We start from the raw sequence: 21,350 nt of genomic DNA, 5'->3' as shown, positions 1-21,350 counted from the left end.
GGGCGAGAGCAAGCGAGCGACTCTGGTTAATGCCGCTTCGGGCCTTCTTCCCAGCCTCGCTCCGCCCAGACGCAGCCAGAACCCGGCGCAGCCCGCTCGTCTTTTCTCCCTTGCACCACCTTCCCTCCCCTTTTTCCCGGTCTTCGCCGCCTGCTTTTCTGCCCGCCTCCAAAACCTGCCTGTCCCCCCCCCTTTTTTTTTCTTTCAAGGGCGGCTTCTGCTTTCCCTTCCGCCGCCGCCGCCGCCGCCACACACCACTTTTGGGTCGGTGCTCGCCATGACCTTGTTGACTGCCTACGGTAGCAGGGCGGCCGCGCGCCTCTTGGGAGCCAAGGTGAAGGGTGTTTTTTTTTTTCTCCCCCGTTCTGCCCCTTCCCTTTTTTTTTTCCCCCAGGGGGTGGGTGGATGATGGGTGGGGTGGCTGTTTCTGCGAGCGCCATGACCGGGCACGGGGGAGGAGAGAGGGAAAAGGGCTGCAAGCTGTCACCCTGCAGGGCGGTCTCTCCGCGTGGAAGTTCTCGGCGCTTCCCTTCCCACGTCAAGCATGCAGAAGCAGTTGCGAAGTTGCGACTTGGGCAAAGGGTGTCTTGCGTCCCTTGGGGATTGCATTGCCAGCCCTATGGACGCTTGGCGTGCGGTGTCCTTGGGTTGAGGCGGGCTATATATTTCCTCCGCGCGCTCTCTCCAGCAGCTGCCAGGAGGAGAGATTTAACGTTCAAAATGTTCTTCCTTCTCACTCTTTTATTCTCCTTTCTCTTCCCAGCAGTCGCGAAGAGATTATTATTATTATTATTTTAAAAGCTTTTGTCGCCGGTGTGTGTGTGAGTGGGGTGTTTCCAGAAACGGGAGGGAGGAAGGTTGGTTGGTAGTTGGGGATCTGGCTCCTAAAGAAAAACAAACAAACATACATACAAACAAACATACATCGTAAGGTAGCCCTTTTCTGTCCCACCCGCTCCTTCCCTTCCTCAGTATTGTGAAGTTTGACCATTTTGGGCCTTTATGGTATTTTTCAGGCCTTGGCGGGACGGCTCACACTTTTTTTTCCCTTCCCCGTTCACGTGACCTCTGAAGGGGAAGCTTTTCTGCTTCTCTGTCATGTTCAGTTTATATACAATATATAGATAACTCGAATACAATTTTAAGTTGGTATTTAGGGGAAAGGTGCATGCTGGGCAATATATGCGTGTTCTTTTGTAAGGGGGTGAAACGGATACGGCCAGGCTGCTTGAGCTGGTGGAAAGACAGCTTGGAAAATGTGTCTCTATTCCCCCCTCCCCCCCAGCCTTTTCTTATCTTCCTTCTATATTAAATAATTTGCAGTAACTGTCCGTTGGTAGGTTGCTTGAAGGCAGTGAAGTCCACTGTTAAAGTGAGCTCTTTTTTTTGTCAAGTTTCTAGGGAGGGCCATAAAAAATGAAATACATGAGTTTTGTTTCAGACATGAAGCCAAGGATTTCATCCCCTAAATCAGGGGTCTGCAAACTTGGCTCTTTTAAGACTTGTGGACTTCAACTGTCTGGGAGTTGAAGTCCACAAGTCTTAAAAGAGCCAAGTTTGCAGACCCCTGCCCTAAATTATTTTGGCTTTTTTAGACTGCAGTTTGATAGAAACAAAAGCAGAAATGTTTTTACTGTTCTTTTGTTTTGATAGAATAAACACCTGAAACACTTCTTGATGTTCTGTATATGGAAAGCAGTAGGATTTGGATTGAGCATTTGGGACTGTCAGAATCTGGATGACTATTAGATAACAGCAAAGAAAACCACTCAATTATAGGAGCTGAAAGGGTTGAACAACTTTCAACCCATGCCCACAATAAAATAGCTGTTTAGAGTTGTATCTGGAAAAAAAATCGAAACATGCATATTTTGGTTTGCATATAAACCACTTAAAACTAGCTGCTCCTTGTGCAAACTTAGTGTTGCATCTGAAGAGAGGGTTAGGCCTGGGCTTCTTCCTTTGTATAGTTTGGAGTAGTAGTCTCTTAAAATTAACCTCTTAACATAGGATTATTTATTGTTGCTGATTTCTTAATGTGACTGTACATAGGAGCTGAGTTGCAATTTTTAAAAATTTAAAATATATTTAAAATTTAAATATATAATTGATATGCTATATCAATTATATCTTAATATAGTATAATAGGTAATAGTAATTTATACGAACATGTTCTTGAAGATGGTAATTTCTCTCTTTAAACATCTTTTTCGTAATGTTCTCTTTTGGCATACAATCCCATTATCTGACTTTTACAGAAAGTTCAATAGCCTGTTTGCTCTTGTCTTGCCAGGGAGTCTGCCCATGATCTGTTTGTAGGGTAAACAGATTCTCTTTTTTTAATCTGGCCTCCAGACCTACTAAGTTTCCTAGCAAATAGATTCAAATGCTGATTCCAGAGCACTTATTTTTAGATTTATTTACCATTCCTGGTTGCGCTCCCCACTCAGCATTTTTTCTCCAAAAGTTTAATCTGAGCCAATACTGGGTGGAGCGGTGACGTGGTACTTTCATGTACAAGAAACATGGATAGTGAAGATTAGGATGAAAGCTAGATAAACTGCAATTGTAATGACTGCATAAACTGCTGATCTTTATGTTCTTAATCCCTTTATACTTTTGACTGCTGTTTTTTTCTGTTTGGTTTATTTGTCTTTATATTTGTATATTTTATTATCTTCTGAGTAATTGCATTTCTACAACTTTTCAGTTTATGATGGAAGTAGTATTTTCTAGGAATAGGATATGTAACATGTTCTTGGGCTCTACTGTAGAATTAGAAATTTCTGTGAACATATGATTCTCTCTCCTACAGTTTTTATAAGTGGTAGCAGGTATTCCAGGTCCAGGAGCAAGAAACATTGCCAATAGCCTGAAGTTTAGATACCTAGCAGTATTTATCATACATGTTTTTTCAGAACCTTTGATACTTTGGTAAGTGCTTTCTTTGGAAACGTTCTTCCAACCTATAACCTGTAACCTGTGGTGTCAATACACTTGAGGTATTCCCTTTCTCTTACAGGTTCCCTCATTTTCTATGCATATGTTGGAATATAGAATATGCTCAAGAGCAAATGTATGGGAGGTTGACAAGAAAAGGAAGGATAGACTTGCATTTCTACAAGAACATTATTTTTAATGTGGCGTAATGGCTCCTATGTTTATATGAACATAGACATTGTCTTGATAATTATTTAGAAGTGCTTATAAAGGATAATTAAATAGCTTTGTGGGCGGAATGTATTATTTTATTTATTTGTCTTTATTATAATTATAATTGGAATGACAGGGTTTTTTAATGTATTAGTTTCATTGTTAGGGAAACACATGTATTGGGAATCGTTAACATGTTGGGGAAAATGATGAACCCAGTGATTGGCTTCATGATTTTAAGCCTGGTATATTCTATGTAAAGTGTGAATCTTTAAAAGTGGAAGTATGTATCCCCGGTGCTTAAGAATTTGGGAAAAGCTGTAATTATGATTGTATTATTGTGCAATTAGATGCAAATGTGATTTACTTGCCTATCCTATTATAGTCAGTGGAACAGGTGTCTGCCCACTTTCTATGCACAGAGAGGATATGTTGATTAGAAACTTGGCTTTGCCCTAAATTTCTGTTAAAAGCATGTTGGATATTTTTTAACTTCAGCCAAGTCTATATTTCTGAAATGTTTTGGAAATAAAGATGTGAGATTATACTCTGTTCTGCAGTTATAAATACAGTTGTGTATTAAATGAGGAAAAGAGGTAGCTACTAAAAGTAAAGAGGAAGGAAGTCCTAAATGTCAGTGAAGTAAAAACTGTATTAATCAGGCTTAGGCCATTTTGAATGGACACCTTTGTGGACACCCAGATTATGGGTGGGAGGATGGATGGATGGATGATGGATGGATGGATGGATGGTTGGATGGATAGATGGATATACTTGTTATACAACAAGTGGGCCAAATCCAGAAATATTTATTTGTTGTTTGGAATGACTTAACATTAAAAAGCATTCTAGCAGCATTAAAATGTATAGCTTGTTTCAGTATTACCTAAAATTTGATTAAAACATGGAATCTCAAGAATGAATGAATACATATTCAAAAATAAAAGATTAAAAAAAATCACTCAGTAGTCATTTAAAGATTTGCTATATGTTTAGCCAGTTAAATATATTTATGTAGCTTGTTTTAATTCTCAGAATGTAAAAAGGGCTTTTTGATGCACATATATGCTTATGCTGACAAAACATCTACTTGTTGGAATGGATGAATGAAACAAATTCAGCTTTACTTCCTTTATAACCTTTATTTGAAGTTAAGAACATAAATTATTGGTTCTAAGAAGTAAATTTTAATACTCGCTGATTCTTGAATTAGCCAAGCTCTGACCTCTGGAGTTTCCTAATTTTAGTTTAGGGCCGCGGTGTGGCTCAGGCTGTAAGAAGCCTGTTATTAAAACACAGCTGCCTGCAATTACTGCAGGTTCTAGTCCCACCAGGTCCAAGGTTGACTCAGCCTTCCATCTTTTATAAGGTAGGTAAAATGAGGACCCAGATTGTTGGGGGGGCAATAAGTTGACTTTGTAAATATACAAATAGAATGAGACTATTGCCTTACACACTGTAAGCCGCCCTGAGTCTTCGGAGAAGGGTGGGATATAAATGTAAATTAAAAAAAAAAGTTTTTGTTGTATTTAAAACAAAACAAGGACCCTCCCCCCGCCACCAAAACTGAAAGCAAATAATACTACTTGGGTAGGTTTTTTTAAATAAATGCAGTAAACATATTTGACAACCCTATTGTGTCAACTTCAAATAAGGAAAGGTGCTTGATTATATCTTGTAAGAGATTCTCCAAGCTGTTTAGATAATAGCTCTTTCTCCTGGCGGGTTGGTTCAACAGCTTCACTTTGTGTTGTCATATTAGTCTTGATCCATACTGTTATTGGGGCCACTTTTACTCTTCCTCTTGGATACGGTTGAAAGCTGTGAAGAGAAAAGGAAGACTAATTGGCACTGCTGAATCTTAGTTTGAATTGGCATCCTCTTAGTGAAAAGAACAAGAAGAGCCAGAGGTTCTTGCTTAACCAGCTGGGGAGGTTTCTTCCCTCAATGAATTAACAGCCATGCTCAGATACATTGGTAAGATTGCATCATTCAGGTGCTGATAACCAGGTTAAAAAGACACAGAGACACTTGGCTGGTCTTGTCTCACCTTAATTGTACTCAATAGTGCACAGGGTGTCCGCTCATGGTGCTAAATATTGAGGGTTGTATGGTTATTGGCATTTAACTGTCCTCTAAATAATGAGAGGATCTGAAAATGGGAATAGTATTCTATTTTTCTGTAAATGTACGTAGCTTCAGTGTCAACATTAGGAAGCCAAGCAGATCAAGGCTGATAATCTTTAATTACTCCTGGTAAATTTGGGAAAAATAAAACTGCAGTTGCATGTCTCTGCTTGAGAGTCTCAGCATATCCTATCTTCTGCTACCTGAGTAGATTTATGTAAGTATCCCATAAACACTTGACAAATAAAAAGTTGTCTTCTGTAGAAAGAAAATATTGGCCTGGATGGGGTTCTTTATCTATTATTCCTGACCCTATTTAGAAGGACAGGATATGTGAGAACTTGATTTTCAATCTTTTTATTATATGTGTAGTGTAATATATATGTTAATATATAGTATATGCAGTCTAGCATGCTTTTCCCTTCTAGACCTAAAAAAATTGGATCGCTGAAGGCCATTTTAACCCAATGAATGCCTTCCTCCTTTACTTCAGCTATAGCAAAGCTGCATATTAAAAAGCCAAATCCATGGGAAGGATTGATTTGGAATTTGGAAATGCTTCTTTCACATGTATGTGTTGGTGCTTGTTAATGTATAATGACTGAAGCATAGAGTAAGTTTCAGGCTTGTATATGTGCATGTGGGGTAAGTACGCACTGATTCCATGAAATGCAGAATCTGGACACATACTTTCTTGGTCTCTCTGAAGCTCTGAGAGGTATATGAGTATGTGGCAAGTGTTGGCTGAAAGGTACAGACCAAACCAGGCTTCTGGTTTGTTTGTTTACTTCTCAGCCTAACTTGTTGCCCTGGGATTTTCTAGTTGTCTCATATCTAAGTACTAACCAGGACCAGTCCTGCTTGACTGATGCCAAAGAAAATGAGGCCCACTAAATGCTGCTACCTAGCTAGCATTTTGTGGAACAACATTGGAGGGAATGAAACCCAGATTTCTTCTGATAAGTGTAGCAAGCTCTATCATTGAGAGTAGCTCAGTTAATCTGTGCTTTCTGGAAATTAGGGCAAATTTTGTGTGGGATATAGTAATTACCTATATAAATGAAAGAATTTATTAGTCCTTGGTTAGACATTGCCTTGCATAATGACCATTTGCAGTTACAACAGTGATGAAAAGGTAACTTTGTGACCAGACTTTTACGACCTTCACAGATGCATTTACAACCTTCGCAGGTCAGAAAAGCAAAGGAAGGTTGTAGTACAGTAAACTTTGTCATTGTTTGTTTATCAGGGGATCTCTGAACCTGTTAATGGTTGTCTAATAAAGAACATTTCTGTGCTAGGTACGAAGAAAGAAAGTTCCAAATTTTGACAACCTGCTTAGTTTCCAGCATGGACATAAAACATGTTTTCTCTTTCTATTTTCTGTTAAACCCTTGGTTCTGTTTGACTTAAAAATATATAAAATAAAAATATTGAATCAAGGTTGACTACATGGGCACAAACTTGCAGGGTTTGTTTTTTTTGCCAACAAGACAAAAATGATTTCTGGATGCTATCTTTCAGGATGCTTGTTTAAAACTTTCCACTGTAGCTTGCAGTCCTGAAATTCCCTGGTGGTCTCTCACCCTAATAATAAACAAGCTTGGTTATACTGAGCTAAATGCACATAAGGCCTACTAGGTGCAACCATTGACTGACTGGCAGCGTTTAAATATTAGGCTGCTGTGTTGAAATGGAGGGCTAATAAGTGCTGTTATTGAAATAGGCCAGTTGAGCCCTAGCTGGTCTGACAACAGATTCATCCATTAAACTTGCCAGCACAAAGATGTAAAAGATATCCTAAAGCTGTATTGATATAGGTGGCAAACAAATTACATACATACATACACACATACATACATAATGGTGGGTTTCTACTGGTTTGCCTTGGTTCGGACGAACCGGTAGTGGCGGTGGTGGGAGGCTCTGCCCACCCGCCCGGACATCATCATGTCCAGATGATTCTGCACATGCGCAGAAGCGCTGTGAGCGCGCACGCTCCCAATTCCAAACTGGTAGCGAAGGTAAGTGGAACCCGCTACTGATACAGGTGTGTTTAGACATTTTTTGGTTTTCCTCTTGTGCATTCTGCATACATGAAGGCCTGAACCTGCAGAGCATGGAAAAAAGGCTTTGGATTTTAAAAGGAAATCCTACTGTAATATAGGACTCATTACAATGATGCTTACTGAAACTATATTATTTCTGTACGTCTTGCCCAAACCAAAAATTGGTTTGACATTAAACATCTAATCTGGTGAACATGGAAATAGAGATCATGTACACTAATCTACGTATCCTCAACCTGATAAGTTCATGATATGTTAGGACTGCAACTCCTAAAATTCCCAGCTGGCATGCAAATTGCTAATCTGCAGGAAAGCTAATATAATCAGTTGAAATTCCTGGCTTCCTTATTAGATAACCCCATTGCTAAAGACTACACAGAATCCTATAATAATTATTGTAGTGAATATATCATATGGAAGCTCGATTTCATAGATGTTCCTCAGTAAAAGGAAAGTTTAATTGAAGAAATGAGAACAAGTCATTCTAGAATTCTCATCAACGGCTTTGGGGCAGGGTGGTTCTGAACTGTACGAGAAGCGCTAATGTGAGAAAGTTAAATAGCAGCGCCCCTTTAAGTAGGGGGTGGGTCTATTGTCTGAAGCAGAGTTGTTTTTTTTATCACTGGGTCCTAGGAATTTCTTCCTATTTCAAATGCTTGATACTTTCTGCAGTGGTTTTCAGAATGCAAGTGTGTGTCCTGTTTTGAGAGGCATATGAAATTGAGAGAGCGGGTGAAAGGAAGGTTGAATCCTGGAAAGCAGGTTTAGAATCTGCATTCTATATAAAAGCAAAGTATTTTGTGTTACTAACTTGATTGATTAATGAAGGACATTTGAAAAGAAAATTGTGGGCGTGCAACTACCAACCCTCCACAGTTCCACTGCTTTTGTTTCTATTACAAATTATATCATTTAGATTCCCTGTTAAGTCTATTAAGGCAAATTTCAATGTAACGTATGTAGCTCAGAGTTGACGTGGAGTCCTTGGTGCTCTCTGAGCATGGTTATTTCATCACCCAACTAGATAATATCAGTGCTACTGAGGGTGGGATTTTTATACAATAGCTAGTCCTGCCAGTGTTGGTAGGAATGTGGTTTTCTCCATGGTAGTTCCTTGATTAAAATACTTTCCGCTTGATTGTGTTAATCTGCTTTTTGGCTGCTGAAGGAGATATATGTTGATCTTTTTGTTTCCTCCTTAGCTTAGCTTTTTTATTGTCTTTTGAGACTTTTGAGTCCCTCTTTTTAAAACTTGTCTCTTGTGATCTCTAAGTTTTGTCATTTGCTCACAGATGTTTTATTACTCAACTAAGTAACGTCATCAGTGCCCAGTAGGATAATGAAATGGTTCCAAACAAACAGCTAAACTCAGAGCATCAAGAACTGCACAGTTCAAGCATAAGCTATACATACTCCCTTTTATTGGAACACCCAATATATGTGTCAACATAACATAGTTAGGGATTATTCTCATGCTTCCCTGAAGCTTGTTTATGTTGCTAACCTAAATGCTTTTCTGACTCTCTTCTCTTCTGCCCTGGATCAGATAAAGTATGAGAGGTATTGTAGATCTGAGAAACCTGGACATTCCACAAAGCATGCTAAGCTAAAACCAAACAGAATCAAACAAAATACAAATAGTTTTCAAGTTACAACCATAATGGAGCCCAGAATCTCAGACATAAATTGTTGCAATTGTAAGTGGAGGCATCACAAAATAGGATTCGATTTTATGATCGCTTTTATGTTTGTTATAAATGAGTGGCTGTGGTCATTAAATAATTCACGTGGTGGTTAAGCAATTCCCTTCTCCTGAATGGGCATTTTTTTGCTGGAAACCGGCAAAAATGTCACAAACTGCAATCATGACCATGGAATGTTACAGTTGGTTGTAAATGCAAGCTTGTTCCCAAGCATCCAAAACACATTCGTATAAATGTGGAGGGGTGACAGTCATAATTTCGAGGATGGATTGTAAGATTTTTTGAAGTTCATCGTAACTTTGAATGGTCAAGGCCTATCTCTATAAAACATTGTATGGTCCAAACCATAGAATCTTTTTAGTTAACCCTAGTGAAATATATGAATGCAGCCATTGTGGCCCGGTTGACAAGTTAAAGTGAAGCAGACTTGATATGGTCGCTTGCTGGTTTCTCAGTTGAAGTTCAACTTTGCTAGTGACATTAAGTGTGTGGGAATTCATAGAGTTTAGCAATGCATTTAGCATGGGTGTATATATGGTAAGTTTATGCTTGTATTAAACTTGAGAGTAATGGTTAATAATTGACTTACCCAAAGTTGTATTGTGTAGTCATATTTAGTTTGCTTTCCATGTTTGTGAGCTGAAAGCCAACAGACAATCTTAAAAAGAAACGGAGATTTATAGTACAATACAGCCAACATGTTTTGAACCTTATGAGCTTTATTTGATAAATTTTGTAACAAAGAATGACTTTTTTTCTATAACAGAAAGTACAGACAGAAAATTCCTTTTAATTTTGATTTGTTTTTTAACTGCCCCAACCAACTGTAAAAATATGAGTGGGGCAATAAATGCACAGGAAAAAAGTGATATTGTGAAAGAAAAGCAGTGTAAATGTTGAAGTGGTTAGAAGCCACTTTTAACATTTGGGGGCACATGCACCTGGTGCATGCTAACATTGTTTGCGTGATAGATGCTAGATTTTAGTTCTCTGCTTTGTGGCCAGTTGCATAGGAGATAAAGTCATCCAAATGGACACAGCAAATGATTTATACTAGTATCAGGAACACATAACTACCATTTTCACTTCAGAAATGTAAATAATTCGCAAGGCTATTTTTGAATTATATAGTTGGCTTAGATTCAATTCAGTAATACAAAATGACAATTTCATTATGTAGGTAGTCCTAGACTTATGACCATAATTGAGCCTGGAAATACAGCTGTAATTCATGGCAGTTTTAAGCGGGTCACCATGTGACTACATTTGATTTTACAGCCTTGTTGACAGCAGTAGTTAGTCAAACAGTGTGGTCATTAGGTGACCTCTACAGCTGTTAAGTGTGTCCGGTTTAGACATTTTGTGCCAGAAGCCAAAATAAAATGTTGGTAAGGGGGGGAAATGCCAGAAATCACGTCCATGTGATCATGAGACCCTGCAAATAGCTATAAATGAGAGCTGGTGGCTAAGCACCCAAAATGCAATTATATGACCGTGGGGAGGGGGGATTGGAATTTTGAAAATGGTCAAAAGAAGCTCTGGGTGGTGTGTCCTAACTTTGAAAGGTCACTAAATGAGCAGTTGTTAAACAAGGTCTACTTGTGCTTACGTTATGGTTGGTCACACAGCCAGATGTTTTTAACTGGATTTGGCATTTTTGAATCCTTTCCAAGGACTTGGGATAGGCAGACGTTGTCTAATGATGTTAAAGATATCGGTGCAGGATGTGAGCTGTTCCAAGCGACGTTTTGCAATTGACTGACTGCGATTTTGTCAATGCTGATGGTGTTCAAGTGGTGCTCCTCCAAATGTTTTTGGAATTGTGTCCAATATTACTATTGGTAGGAGCTTTGCTTTCTTTTGCTACAATTGTTGTATTTCTATTTGCAAAACTTTATATTTTGTTATTTTCTTCACTTCTTTTCTTTCTATTTGGTCTCCAGGTATTGCAGTTTATAATTATTATAATACTGTCCATTATATTTTTCACCTATTTATACATACAAGCTAACCTTATAACTATTCACAAAATGAATTGCTTTATAATAATATCATTGCTCGTAATATATGTCTTAATATGCCCAAATTATAGCTTCTTAACTGCTTCCTAGCTTTCTTTTATCTTGAATATCAGTAGGTTACATTCAAATAATCTCTATATATAAAAGCAAAAACCACTCACACCGTAATCAAAATCTCCAGAACTGTAAAGCCTACAAACTTGAAATTTGCCACATATGTTCCTCTTGGCTTCTAGGTGCTCACTAAGAAAGGATTTTTCAAAATGACCATCAGTGCATTAGTATTTCCTATATTATTATTAACACGCTCCGATGCTAAGGAGTTCTACTCCACCTCCCCACCTGAAAAGAAATCTGTTCTAAATGCAAAACACAAGCAGAAGAGAGGAGTTTCACTTTCAGTTTTACTTTCACAGCAGCAAGCAGTTTTAATACAGAACACTTGAGCTAAACCACGTCTGGCCTCTTTCCTGTCTTCTCCTTGCTCACACAGCAAACACTGTTTGAGTTTCCAAACACCCCTCAACTCTCTCACACACTGACAGGATGCTAGCCAGATGAATACCGATGGATGCTGTGGGCTACATGTACTCCCCCTCCCCCTCTGTTCCAACTGTCGGTTGCATTATATTAACTCACTCTGATGCTATGGAGTTACACATTCTACATTAGGTTTCAGGCTGTAAGTGTCAATTTATCAAGTCCTAGCACATAGTTTAGTAGCGAAGCACGGGCGTCCAGCTAGTATCTGATACAATCCAAAGAATTACAGATTTACAGGGTAATTGCATATCTAGATTTTTGGTAAACAAGATTTTTGAATCTTCAAGGACACGGTGAAGTCCTTAGGTTGTGATCTCCATATTGCCTCTTAATATCTTTATTAAGTCTTACAAAAACAGAAAAAGCATCTAAATTGCTAACCCACCTAGCCCACTTGTCCAAATATCTGCAGTAATAACTCACAGCTCAAAATAATAAAAACAAACAGCTTTTTTTCTAAATCTGACTAAATTCCAAAGCCTTTAGGATTTTGTAAATATTAATTTGAAACGCTGAATATGTAAACTCAACACCTACAAAAAGCTAGTGTAGAGTTTATAATAAAAGTATAGCCCTGGAGGCAGTGGTGGGTTTCAGCCAGTTTGCACCACTTCGAGAGAACTGGTTGTTAACTTTCTGAGCAGTTTAGCAAACTGGTTGTTGGAAGAAATCATTAGGTCAGAGAACCGGTTATTAAATTACTGCAATCCCACCACTGCCTGGAGGTATATACAAATTATTTTTTTATTATTATTTTTATATTCCATACTAAACACTAGTTAAAGTATTCTATACTTTAACACATAGTTAAATATTATGATGGAATAATTGCAGCGATACTGTTCCTGATCTTCCAAATGGTGTCTTTAGAACAGCCAGTGCTAGTTGAGAACACAGGTAGTCCTCAAGTTACGACCATTCAGTGGCCATTTGAAATTATGGCAACACTGAATGAAAAGACTCTGTAGTTATGGCTGTTGCAGCATCTCCAGGGACATGTGATCAAAATTCGGGTGCTTGGTAACCTGCTTGTACTTAAGACCGCAGGGACACTTCAGTTCCTCCTATTCCCCCCCCCCTTTCTCCCCCCCATGTATGCCCTTTTGATCCCTTACTATACAGGACCTCCACTGCCTTAGCTGACTGTTGTCTTCTTGCTCTACTACTGACCAAGCATGCCCGACCTGGCCCTTTCCAAGGAAGTGCTGGCTGCATGAGGCTTCTCTTTCCCAGGTTGTGCATGATGGTTTCCTTGCGAGAAAATGGCTTCACATAGTCAGCAGCATAAGCAAGAAAATGATGAATGTCAGCTGGGGTGGCAGAGCATAGGGCAACAGGGGCCACAAGCTGCGGGCTGGCAAGGGTAACTGCAGTTGGGACTGGGCTGGGGTTTCCTAGGGCAGCTGGGGCTTTGCGCTGCAGTGCTGGGCTGGACTAAGCTGGGGTTGGGCTTTGCACTGTGAAGTGCTTTGAACTGTAGCCCTTTGAACTTTCAGCTCCAGAGCTACGGTACACCAAGAAGCTCCTTTGTGCTCACTTCTGAGCCAGGCTCAAATGTTGGAGGCCTTTAGGGGCATCCAGGGCTTCCTGGCAAGTAGCCACCAGAGCCACCGCATGGCAAGCAGGCCTAGAACCGCAGGATTCTGGGGCTCCTTTCTGTCCCAGAAGGCAGGCTGCAGGGTGGCCAAAAGGGCAGAGTTGGGGGTATAGACAGTCTCTTTGGCTTGGGACTAGGAAGGACCTACCTGGGAATGGCTTGGATTTAGAAGGGTCCTTGGCTATTGATTGGTGGAATTTGGTTAACAAAAGCAATAGGATTGGGATTTTTAAATTTAATTATTAAATTTATTTGGTGCGTATGCTAGAGAGGCCTTGGAAAAAATGGAAAAAATTGGGAAAACAGTTTTTTTCTGCTTTCCCCTCCGTCCCCCAATTTTTCCATTTTTCGTCCAGGCCTTCCCATCTCTATGCCCATCTCATTTTGAAGAGATGCTAGGCAGCTTACAGCATAAAAACATTAAAACTTAACAACAACAAATATTCCTAACCCAATAAAATGACAATACTATCAAAGTAAAATTGGGGTCATAAAATGGGAAAAGAGAGAGCCAACTACACAGGGTGGGGGTTTCTCCTAATCTGTCAACCACATCTGGTGCGATGTTTCCGATTTGGGGCCCGAAGCCATCTGGCAGAACCAGGTCTTAAGGCTCTTGTGAAAGATCAGAAATGAGGGAACTGATCTCATCTCGGGGGGTGGGGGGGGTAAGATGTTCAGAAAGTCCAGGAACCATGGCAGAGAAGGCTCTCCTCCTGGACCCCGCCAGCCGAAATTCCTTGAATGATGGGATCTGCAATATGTCCCCACTTTTTTTTTTAATTGAATTTTAAAAACAAAACAAAAACTGTGGACTTTGCTCCATGTCTCTGGTTTTTAACATCTATGTCAAATCTAATTTACCATGTCATGTTCTCAGTTTATATATAGGTTTACATATCTCCTAATTCCATTTATATCAAGTATATACTATGCTATACAACTCTATACATCCTATTACACATGCATATTTAATATAACTATTCTACCCTCATAATTACAATATACAATATACATTGATATATACATTTCCAGACACTCCTTATCCCTACTTTCTGGCATTCTTCCTCCTCTCAAGCCAATCATAAAATTTATTCCAGACCTCGTAGTATCTTGATTCACATTTATCTTTAAGTTCTAGGGTAAGTCTATCCATCTCTACGCAGTTATAAATTTTATTTATTATGTCTTCTTCCGAGGGTACATCTTTGCACTTCCACTTTTGGCAGTATGCCCCCTCTTGTTTGCACGGATGGGGTGGACCAGCCTCAGTGGGATAAGACTCTTCCTCAAGTAACATGGACCCATGCCATGCAGAGCTTTAGAAGTGATAATTAGCACCTTGAATTGTACCCGAAAACTGGCAATCAGTGCAGCTCACAGAGTGTCAGGATTGCCAAGTGTTGCGATTAGATAAAATTGCACTTGTCCCGGACCATCTGTATGAAGATAATTCAAATATCCGTAGGAAATTCAATCACTTGCCCATAAAAATGACTTGAAATAACCATATTTTGTGTATCATCCAATTAATATTGTTTTTCTACAGCCTTCCTTTGGGAAGTGTCCCAGGATATTTCTCTTAAGTCCAGAGTAAAGAAGAAATAAAAGTTGCTTAGATACAGCTCTAAGAACCACACCGCTTGTCCTTAAGTCTCCGCCGTTTGTTGAGCAGTGACTGAGATTTTTTTTCTTCCTCTTTCTGATCCACTTTAGGAGTAAAACAGCTTTCTGGTGCAAGCTAAAACTAAGCTACGCTGCTGTTTTTTTAATGTTGAACTTCCAGTTTTGACAGTATAATTGATTATTTAATAGTCTTAAAATTGAAAGTCACTATTTCTGGTCAGAAATTCTGGTTTCTCTGCTTTTTATTTAATGGAATGACTTTGTGGAAACAGCAATAACATTTTCTGAAAGAGTTTGATGATGCCCCAATATTTTTAATGGGCCTAGCTCTTAGCAGTGTCTGTAGTGGGACATTTTTTGCCAATCAGAGAAATGTACGTGTCAAACCAGATTGCTCACTTGCTACATGGGCTGCCCAAGAACAAAAGCCTCCATGTATGTGCTCCTCAGAAGGCATTAGAAGGAAAGCTGTTGAAGAGGTAAGCAGATAAAAAGAGACACGAACAAACACGAGTTCAAGGATGCTGAGAAGTTTCTGCAAGGAAGCTGAAAGTCAGCTGGAAGTAGGCAAGAAATTGTCAGCAATGTTTGTGAAATTACTTATTAAAAAACTAGCATTCTATAATTCGGCTGAGTTCTAGAAAGCACTGATTACTATTTCTACTTATGGGGGGAAAGTAGCTTTATCACGTCAAAGGTTTTGCAGAGGTTTGACTCGATGTAATGGGATGTAACTCAGATAGTCTATTGTTGCCTCGGGTTTAGACAAGAGTATCAGTCTGAAGAATTGTATGCAAAATACAACTCAAAATGTATGTTAAGGGATGCATTTTTCCACGCAGAAGGCTCTGTGTTCAATCCCTGACCCCTGAAAGGCTGGCAAACACTGCAGTCTTGAAACCTTGAGAGTTGCTGGCAGGCAAGGCAGACGTGTTGTGTTGTGTTATTTGTAGAGAGCAGCAGCTTCATATGTTCAGTGTCTTTATTAAATAATCAGCAGAGCCCTTTCACTGTCACTGTGGCTTATTTCTGTGCTATGATTAGATAAAATCAGATCTACTTAAGAAGCAATCAGTTTTAACAAGTCTCCAACTTGATGGTATAAGCTTAGGACCATCTGTCCTACCAAACAATATTTTCCTGCAGGCAAAAGGTGTTCTGTAACTCCATAGGTGGTTTGATTCTGTATTTTTAAACTCTTTTTCATTGCATTAAAGCGGTATGTAGATTCTTTGGTTTGACTTAGGGTGTGGTGTGAACAAGGCACTCAGATTTGTTGATTTCATCAAACATATACTACCTACCCCATAACACTGTGATGGCGAACCTATGGTACATGTGCCACAGGTGGCACGCGGAGCCATATCAGTGGGCACGTGAGCTCAGCTCCGGCATGCATGCGCGTACTGGCCAGCTGATTTTTGGGCCTTCTGGGCCCACCGGAAGTCAGAAAAAAGGCTGTTTCCAGCCTCTGGAAGGCCTCTGGGGGGCATTTTCACCCTGCCAAAAGCGGGGGGGAGTACGGAGGGGGTCTTGCGTGCATGCGTGGGGGGTGGGGTGCATAGAATTATAGGTTTGGGTACGTATGCACACGACCCCCCCTCACTCTCCCGCTTATGGTACGCGATGGCAAAAAGGTTAGCCAATGCTACCCTAACAGCTCCAGACATTTTGCCAAAATACTATAAAAACAATTGTCCAAATATTTCCATTCTCTAGATATGTGGATTACAATTCATAGGAAGTCTGACCATTGACCATACTAGATGAGATGTGGGTCCTTGGGCCTGATTGTTTGCTCGCAGATGTTTAACTACCTAACAAAGTAATACGTTCAGTGCTAGAAGGGAGTGGGAGTCACTCTGTATCAAGCTCAGACAGCATGAGGACTCCACAGTTCAATCCTGAGCTAATATAGTCTCTTCTATTTATACTAGAGGTGATTTGTAGAATTCCAAAATATATAAAAGGCACCATATGATAGAGCCGTGATGGCGATCCTATGGCACGCAGAGCTCTCTCTGTGGGCATGCCAGCTTGTCCCCCCCAGCCCAGCTTCACCGCACATATGCGCGCCTCCCATTGGCCAGCTGGTCTTCAGGTCTCTGCCGCGCATGCATGGGGGACGGGGTGCATGCGGGGGATGAGTGGGGGCGGGGTGCATGCGCGGGGGGTGCAGGTTGGTGCAGGAGGCTTTCCAGGCCCAAAACAGGACGCAGGGGGCCTTGCGTGGCGCCCCCGTGCCCCATTTTAGCTCCCAGGTTGGTGCAGGAGGCTTTCTAGGCCCAAAACGGGGCGCTGGGGTGCCATGTGAGCCCCCCCCCCATGCCATGCTTTGGGCCTGGAAAGCCTGCTGCACCAATCTAGAAGCCAAAACAGGGTGCGGGGGGGATGGGGCGCTTGCATGGGTGGGTGGGATGCATGCGCGGGGCATGCACAGATGCATGGGGGATGCATGTACACATTGCATTTTAGGGGTTCAGGTACATGTGCGTGCATTCGCACGCTTGCGCTTTGGGCACTCGGCATCAAAAAGGGTAACCATCACTGTGATAGAGAAATATATGAGTAAGTTGGTGCAAAGTATGATAGAGAAAATGGGCTAGTGATGAGAAGATAATACCTATTAATGAATATTAGCCAGTATTTAAAAGTTAAGCTTTTCCCAACATTATCTCTTAGTTTTAGCCTTGTTCCTGCCCCAGGTGTGGCATCAAGCTGAATATGAAGATGGGATTGGATTACAACTGCTAAGCAGAGATGCAGCGTTGTGTGTTATTTCTAGCAACAAGTTTGAGGGGGGGGGGAAACAATACAAGTGTTAACCTCCTGAGATGATTGGACTGTGAAAGTAGCAGTGATCAGAACTGACAGGACACTGTTAATAAACGTTGAGCCTCACCTAGATAAGCCCTAAGTTTATTGACTTTCTGGAAGTAAGGGGCATGCATAAGAGCAGAAAAGTGCCTACCGTTCCTGTCCTATTGTTCCCTTCATTATATCAAATTAACATAGTTGTTGCATACTTTTGCTTATATATATGTATTTCTTTTATGATGTATTGTTTTATGTCAATGTTTGTTTATACTGTTGTGACAAAATGAAATAAAAAAAAAAGTAAGTCAGGTATTTGCTGGGGCTAAAGCCAGGGTGAGAAAACTGTTATAGTACAGTATAATTGTTAGCTTCCCTGATACTGAGGTTGCATTAATGGTGGTGCTACTGCTTAAAGGGAAGGCCAGCTGCTAATCTCATTCTTTCCTCAAGTGCCCTCCTTTGTATTTCTAGGTCCAGACTAAACATTTTAATAGAAACCAGTAGTACACCAAATGCATATTTGGGATTAACAACTAATGGGAATGCTAACAGGGTATATTAAAAAAGAAAACCTTGAGTGGTAAGAATTTAAATCATGAAAGATGCTCAAAGGGTTCCAAACGGACCTGAATTTGGGTGCTTGATTGTGGTTGCCACTGGCCCATCTTAAATTATTGTGTCAGGGCTGTACATTTCTCCGTGTTACTGGTTTTAATTTTTTGTGACTGTATTATATCATGGGTATTTGATGCTTATACATTTCAAGATCATTGTTGTACATTGCTGAGAATTCCTTCATAGTAATAGTTCAGAAATCCAATACTGTATTTTCAAATCTTTTTCAAGCAGGTGGAGAACTGTGATGGAGTTAGGTGGGACAAAGTGTGCTAAAGGTGTATTATATAGCATGGAGGATTATTACTGTAGAATGAATGTTTAACGTGCTACTTCTTTCTCTTTTCAGAATTCATCATGTATCATTTTTGCTGCCAGACATGCAAGTGCTTCTAGTGTAAGTTTTTTTTTCATTGCTTGTAGAATGTACAAAATCTGTTGGCTGACTATTTGAATCTTGACTATACCCAAGATCACTCTGAGTTGGTGACTGCATTATTGGCACCAGACACATACTTGGTGTCAGTATATATTATTTTCAAATTCAGTAGTTCCTTTGCATTGTCAATAAATTTCAGTAGAGGAATAATTTTCAAAATGTAATGCTGTTCACCATTTATGTTTATGATGAGAATTCATAGTAGAACCATAAATACAATGTTTTAGTTACTGGAGAAGGAACAAGTGATAGAGAAACTTTTGATTTTTAAGTTAGGAAGACTTCAGAAGCATTCCCCTAGGTAGGGTAGAATGTAGTTTTGTTTATAAAGTGTTGTATTTCCATTGAAATGCTATATCAATGGTTCTAACATATGATACCATTGATAGTGCATGCCTTTTTAACTTGCATGCAAGAAAACCAATGGAAAAAGAAAAAAGGATAAGAATACTTACAACTGTGTGAATAGAAAATAGTCTCCAGTCTCATCTCATTCTTTTGTGCTCAGGTGATAAGCAAAAATGGTACCAAATCACTAAATCTTTAAAAAAATTAAATCAAGATTTTTGAAGTCACCTTTTATCAGCAAGATTATGACACCACTAGATTAAAGCAAAGGCAATTCAGTAGAACAACAAAATTGTAAATGTGAAAAATATGAAAATGTGATCTGAAGGGGGGAAAACGGTATAGAAATAACAAAAAGGGGGTTGTGGAATCCAGTTAGTGAACCAGATGTCATGGTATTAAGAAAAACCTTTTTTTGGTGCAGATTGCATGCAGGACTAGTGTGAAATAGGTATAAAACAAATATGAGCAATATTTTATTTCTTCTCTCATGTACCACTTTTCTAGGTTGGTTTTCTACCATTGACAATAGTTGATTTGTGATATATAACATTAGACATTATTTTATTTTCAGAATCTGAAAGATGTTCTTGCAAATATGATACCCAAAGAACAAGCAAGACTTAAAAGCTTCAGGCAACAATATGGCAGTACTGTCATTGGACAAATCACTGTAGATATGGTAAGTTGCATTGCTATACAAGCAAGAGTGGAGAATACATCACTGTGCAATTAGTCTGGTTTCTGTACTCTGCAGGAAATGTAATTGTTATGATGGTACGTTGCTAGACACTTTCGCTGTGTTCCAGACATTAGTATTAGGTTTGGATTAAAAAAAATCAGAAAATGTTTGAGTATGTGGGAAAAAAAGAAATAAGATTCAGATCCAATTGTAGATTACATATGAGCTCCAGATTCATCTTGAGTGTCTCGAGTGAAAAGCTGGCAAGAATCAGGACTAGAATTAACCTCTCTGTAGGATCTTGGAGAACTGCTTAGTATTTGTTTCTCATTGGTTTCCGTTATAAACTATTTTGTTTATATTTGAATGGCAACAACTCTTGTTCTTGTCTCCTAGAATAGAGTGAGGTTCTTGACTTGGAACCTGCTGCTGGTGGTGAATTGATTTTAATTAGGGTTGTGTCCACCTCTTTCTTCGGAGATACAAAAAAACAAAAGATTTGATTCTGAACAGAAAATTATATCAAGCAGTTCAAAATCTGCAACCTGCATACATTTGACAGATTAAAGCCATTGCTTAATATATCTTCCCTGATTTATTCTGAAATGTGCATTATTTTGGGAATATTCATCTGCTTATCAGGGAGGTAATACCACTACCCAACCTTCAATCCCTGGAAATCTTGGTCACCTCTCTGTCTTTTAAAGCTTCTATTCACATGTGTACCAATACTTTCCACCATATATCTGCAGTTCTAAATGTCTGCATGCTCACAGCTAGGTCATATCAATAATAAATTAGAAGCTGAGTACCACCTTAAATCACAGATATTGGTTGTGGTGACTGTTTCAGCTTTGGTTTTAATTTCCTGTTTTAGCTCAAGATTCAAGCAGTAATAGCTGATTCTTCTTGTCTAAATACCAAATCTAATCTTGTTATCCTAACCCATGAGTTCCAATTTCCCGTAATATATAGTATTTTCTCCTTGTTGGATACACTCACGTGCATTCTTTTTGGTTGCATATCCTAGGCTTGTTTATCCACTAGGCCTGGGCCTTCAGATAAAGTTGCAATCCTAGGGGATTTACAGACTGTTCTATGCACAAAGTTGCTAGTTTTAATGACCTGTGTCTGGACCAAAGCACATGTATTTGTTCCAGGAAGAGGCAGCTTAGAGGATCAGGAAAAAAAAAACTTAGGACATCAGCATTAGTGGCTAAGCGAATAGGGAAAGGAAGGCATTGAGAAGATTAGCAAGCAGGCTAGCACCCAGGCTAGGTGCAGGAGGAACATAAGGATGAGGTCCAAAAGCCTTTTCCTAATCATCTGGTAAAACACCTCCGGATTTTGTTTTGACCGAAGCCTGGAGCAACCAAAATGTTCCCAGTTTTGGTCCTGTCAAACTGGAGCCCATTGGGAACCCTTTGCAGAACCTTGACACTCCTGGCAGTCAAGGGGGAACATGTTTTCTGCACGATGCATTTTGCTAGCAGGCACCTAGATTACTATTCCTCATCTCTAGACAGGCTTTTTCCTCATCTTGTCTCGTTGAGAAGAAGCAACAGCCTTCACTGTAAATGTCTGTGTAAGTTTCTGTGTTCATGTGGCCA

General features: G+C 39.7%; 2 protein-coding genes across 5 annotated transcripts in view; one reads left to right on the top strand and one right to left on the bottom strand.

Annotated features, from left to right (window-relative positions):
• Positions 1–9: 9 nt before the first annotated feature.
• CS (citrate synthase) overlaps positions 10–21,350 on the top strand; it is a 44,029-nt gene continuing 22,688 nt past the window's right edge. Inside the window, exons 1-3 of the mRNA XM_058165927.1 lie at positions 10–334; positions 18,621–18,668; positions 19,633–19,740. Coding sequence (XP_058021910.1) covers positions 278–334; positions 18,621–18,668; positions 19,633–19,740 — 213 coding nt within the window. The 5' untranslated portion in view covers positions 10–277. The remainder of the gene's footprint in view (positions 335–18,620; positions 18,669–19,632; positions 19,741–21,350) is intronic.
• Positions 1,573–21,350, bottom strand: part of COQ10A (coenzyme Q10A) — a 65,002-nt gene continuing 45,224 nt past the window's right edge. The window contains exons 5-7 of one of the 4 annotated variants that reach the window (XR_009153102.1): positions 9,642–9,710; positions 7,141–7,390; positions 1,573–4,974 (exon numbers count right to left, since the gene is read on the bottom strand). Coding sequence is in view for 2 of the 4 variants with exons in the window: in XM_058165929.1 (XP_058021912.1) it covers positions 4,912–4,974; positions 9,642–9,710 (132 nt within the window). In the remaining 2 variants the exon portion in view is untranslated. Of the gene's footprint in view, positions 4,975–7,140; positions 9,711–21,350 lie in introns of all 4 variants that reach the window. The other 3 variants (XR_009153101.1, XM_058165929.1, XM_058165931.1) reach the window with 3 other exon arrangements.

This window comes from Ahaetulla prasina, chromosome 2, assembly GCF_028640845.1.
Source record: "Ahaetulla prasina isolate Xishuangbanna chromosome 2, ASM2864084v1, whole genome shotgun sequence".
Taxonomy (NCBI): domain Eukaryota; kingdom Metazoa; phylum Chordata; class Lepidosauria; order Squamata; family Colubridae; genus Ahaetulla; species Ahaetulla prasina.
Note: the sequence above shows the minus strand (reverse complement) of the source record. Positions and strands in the feature narration are given on the sequence as shown.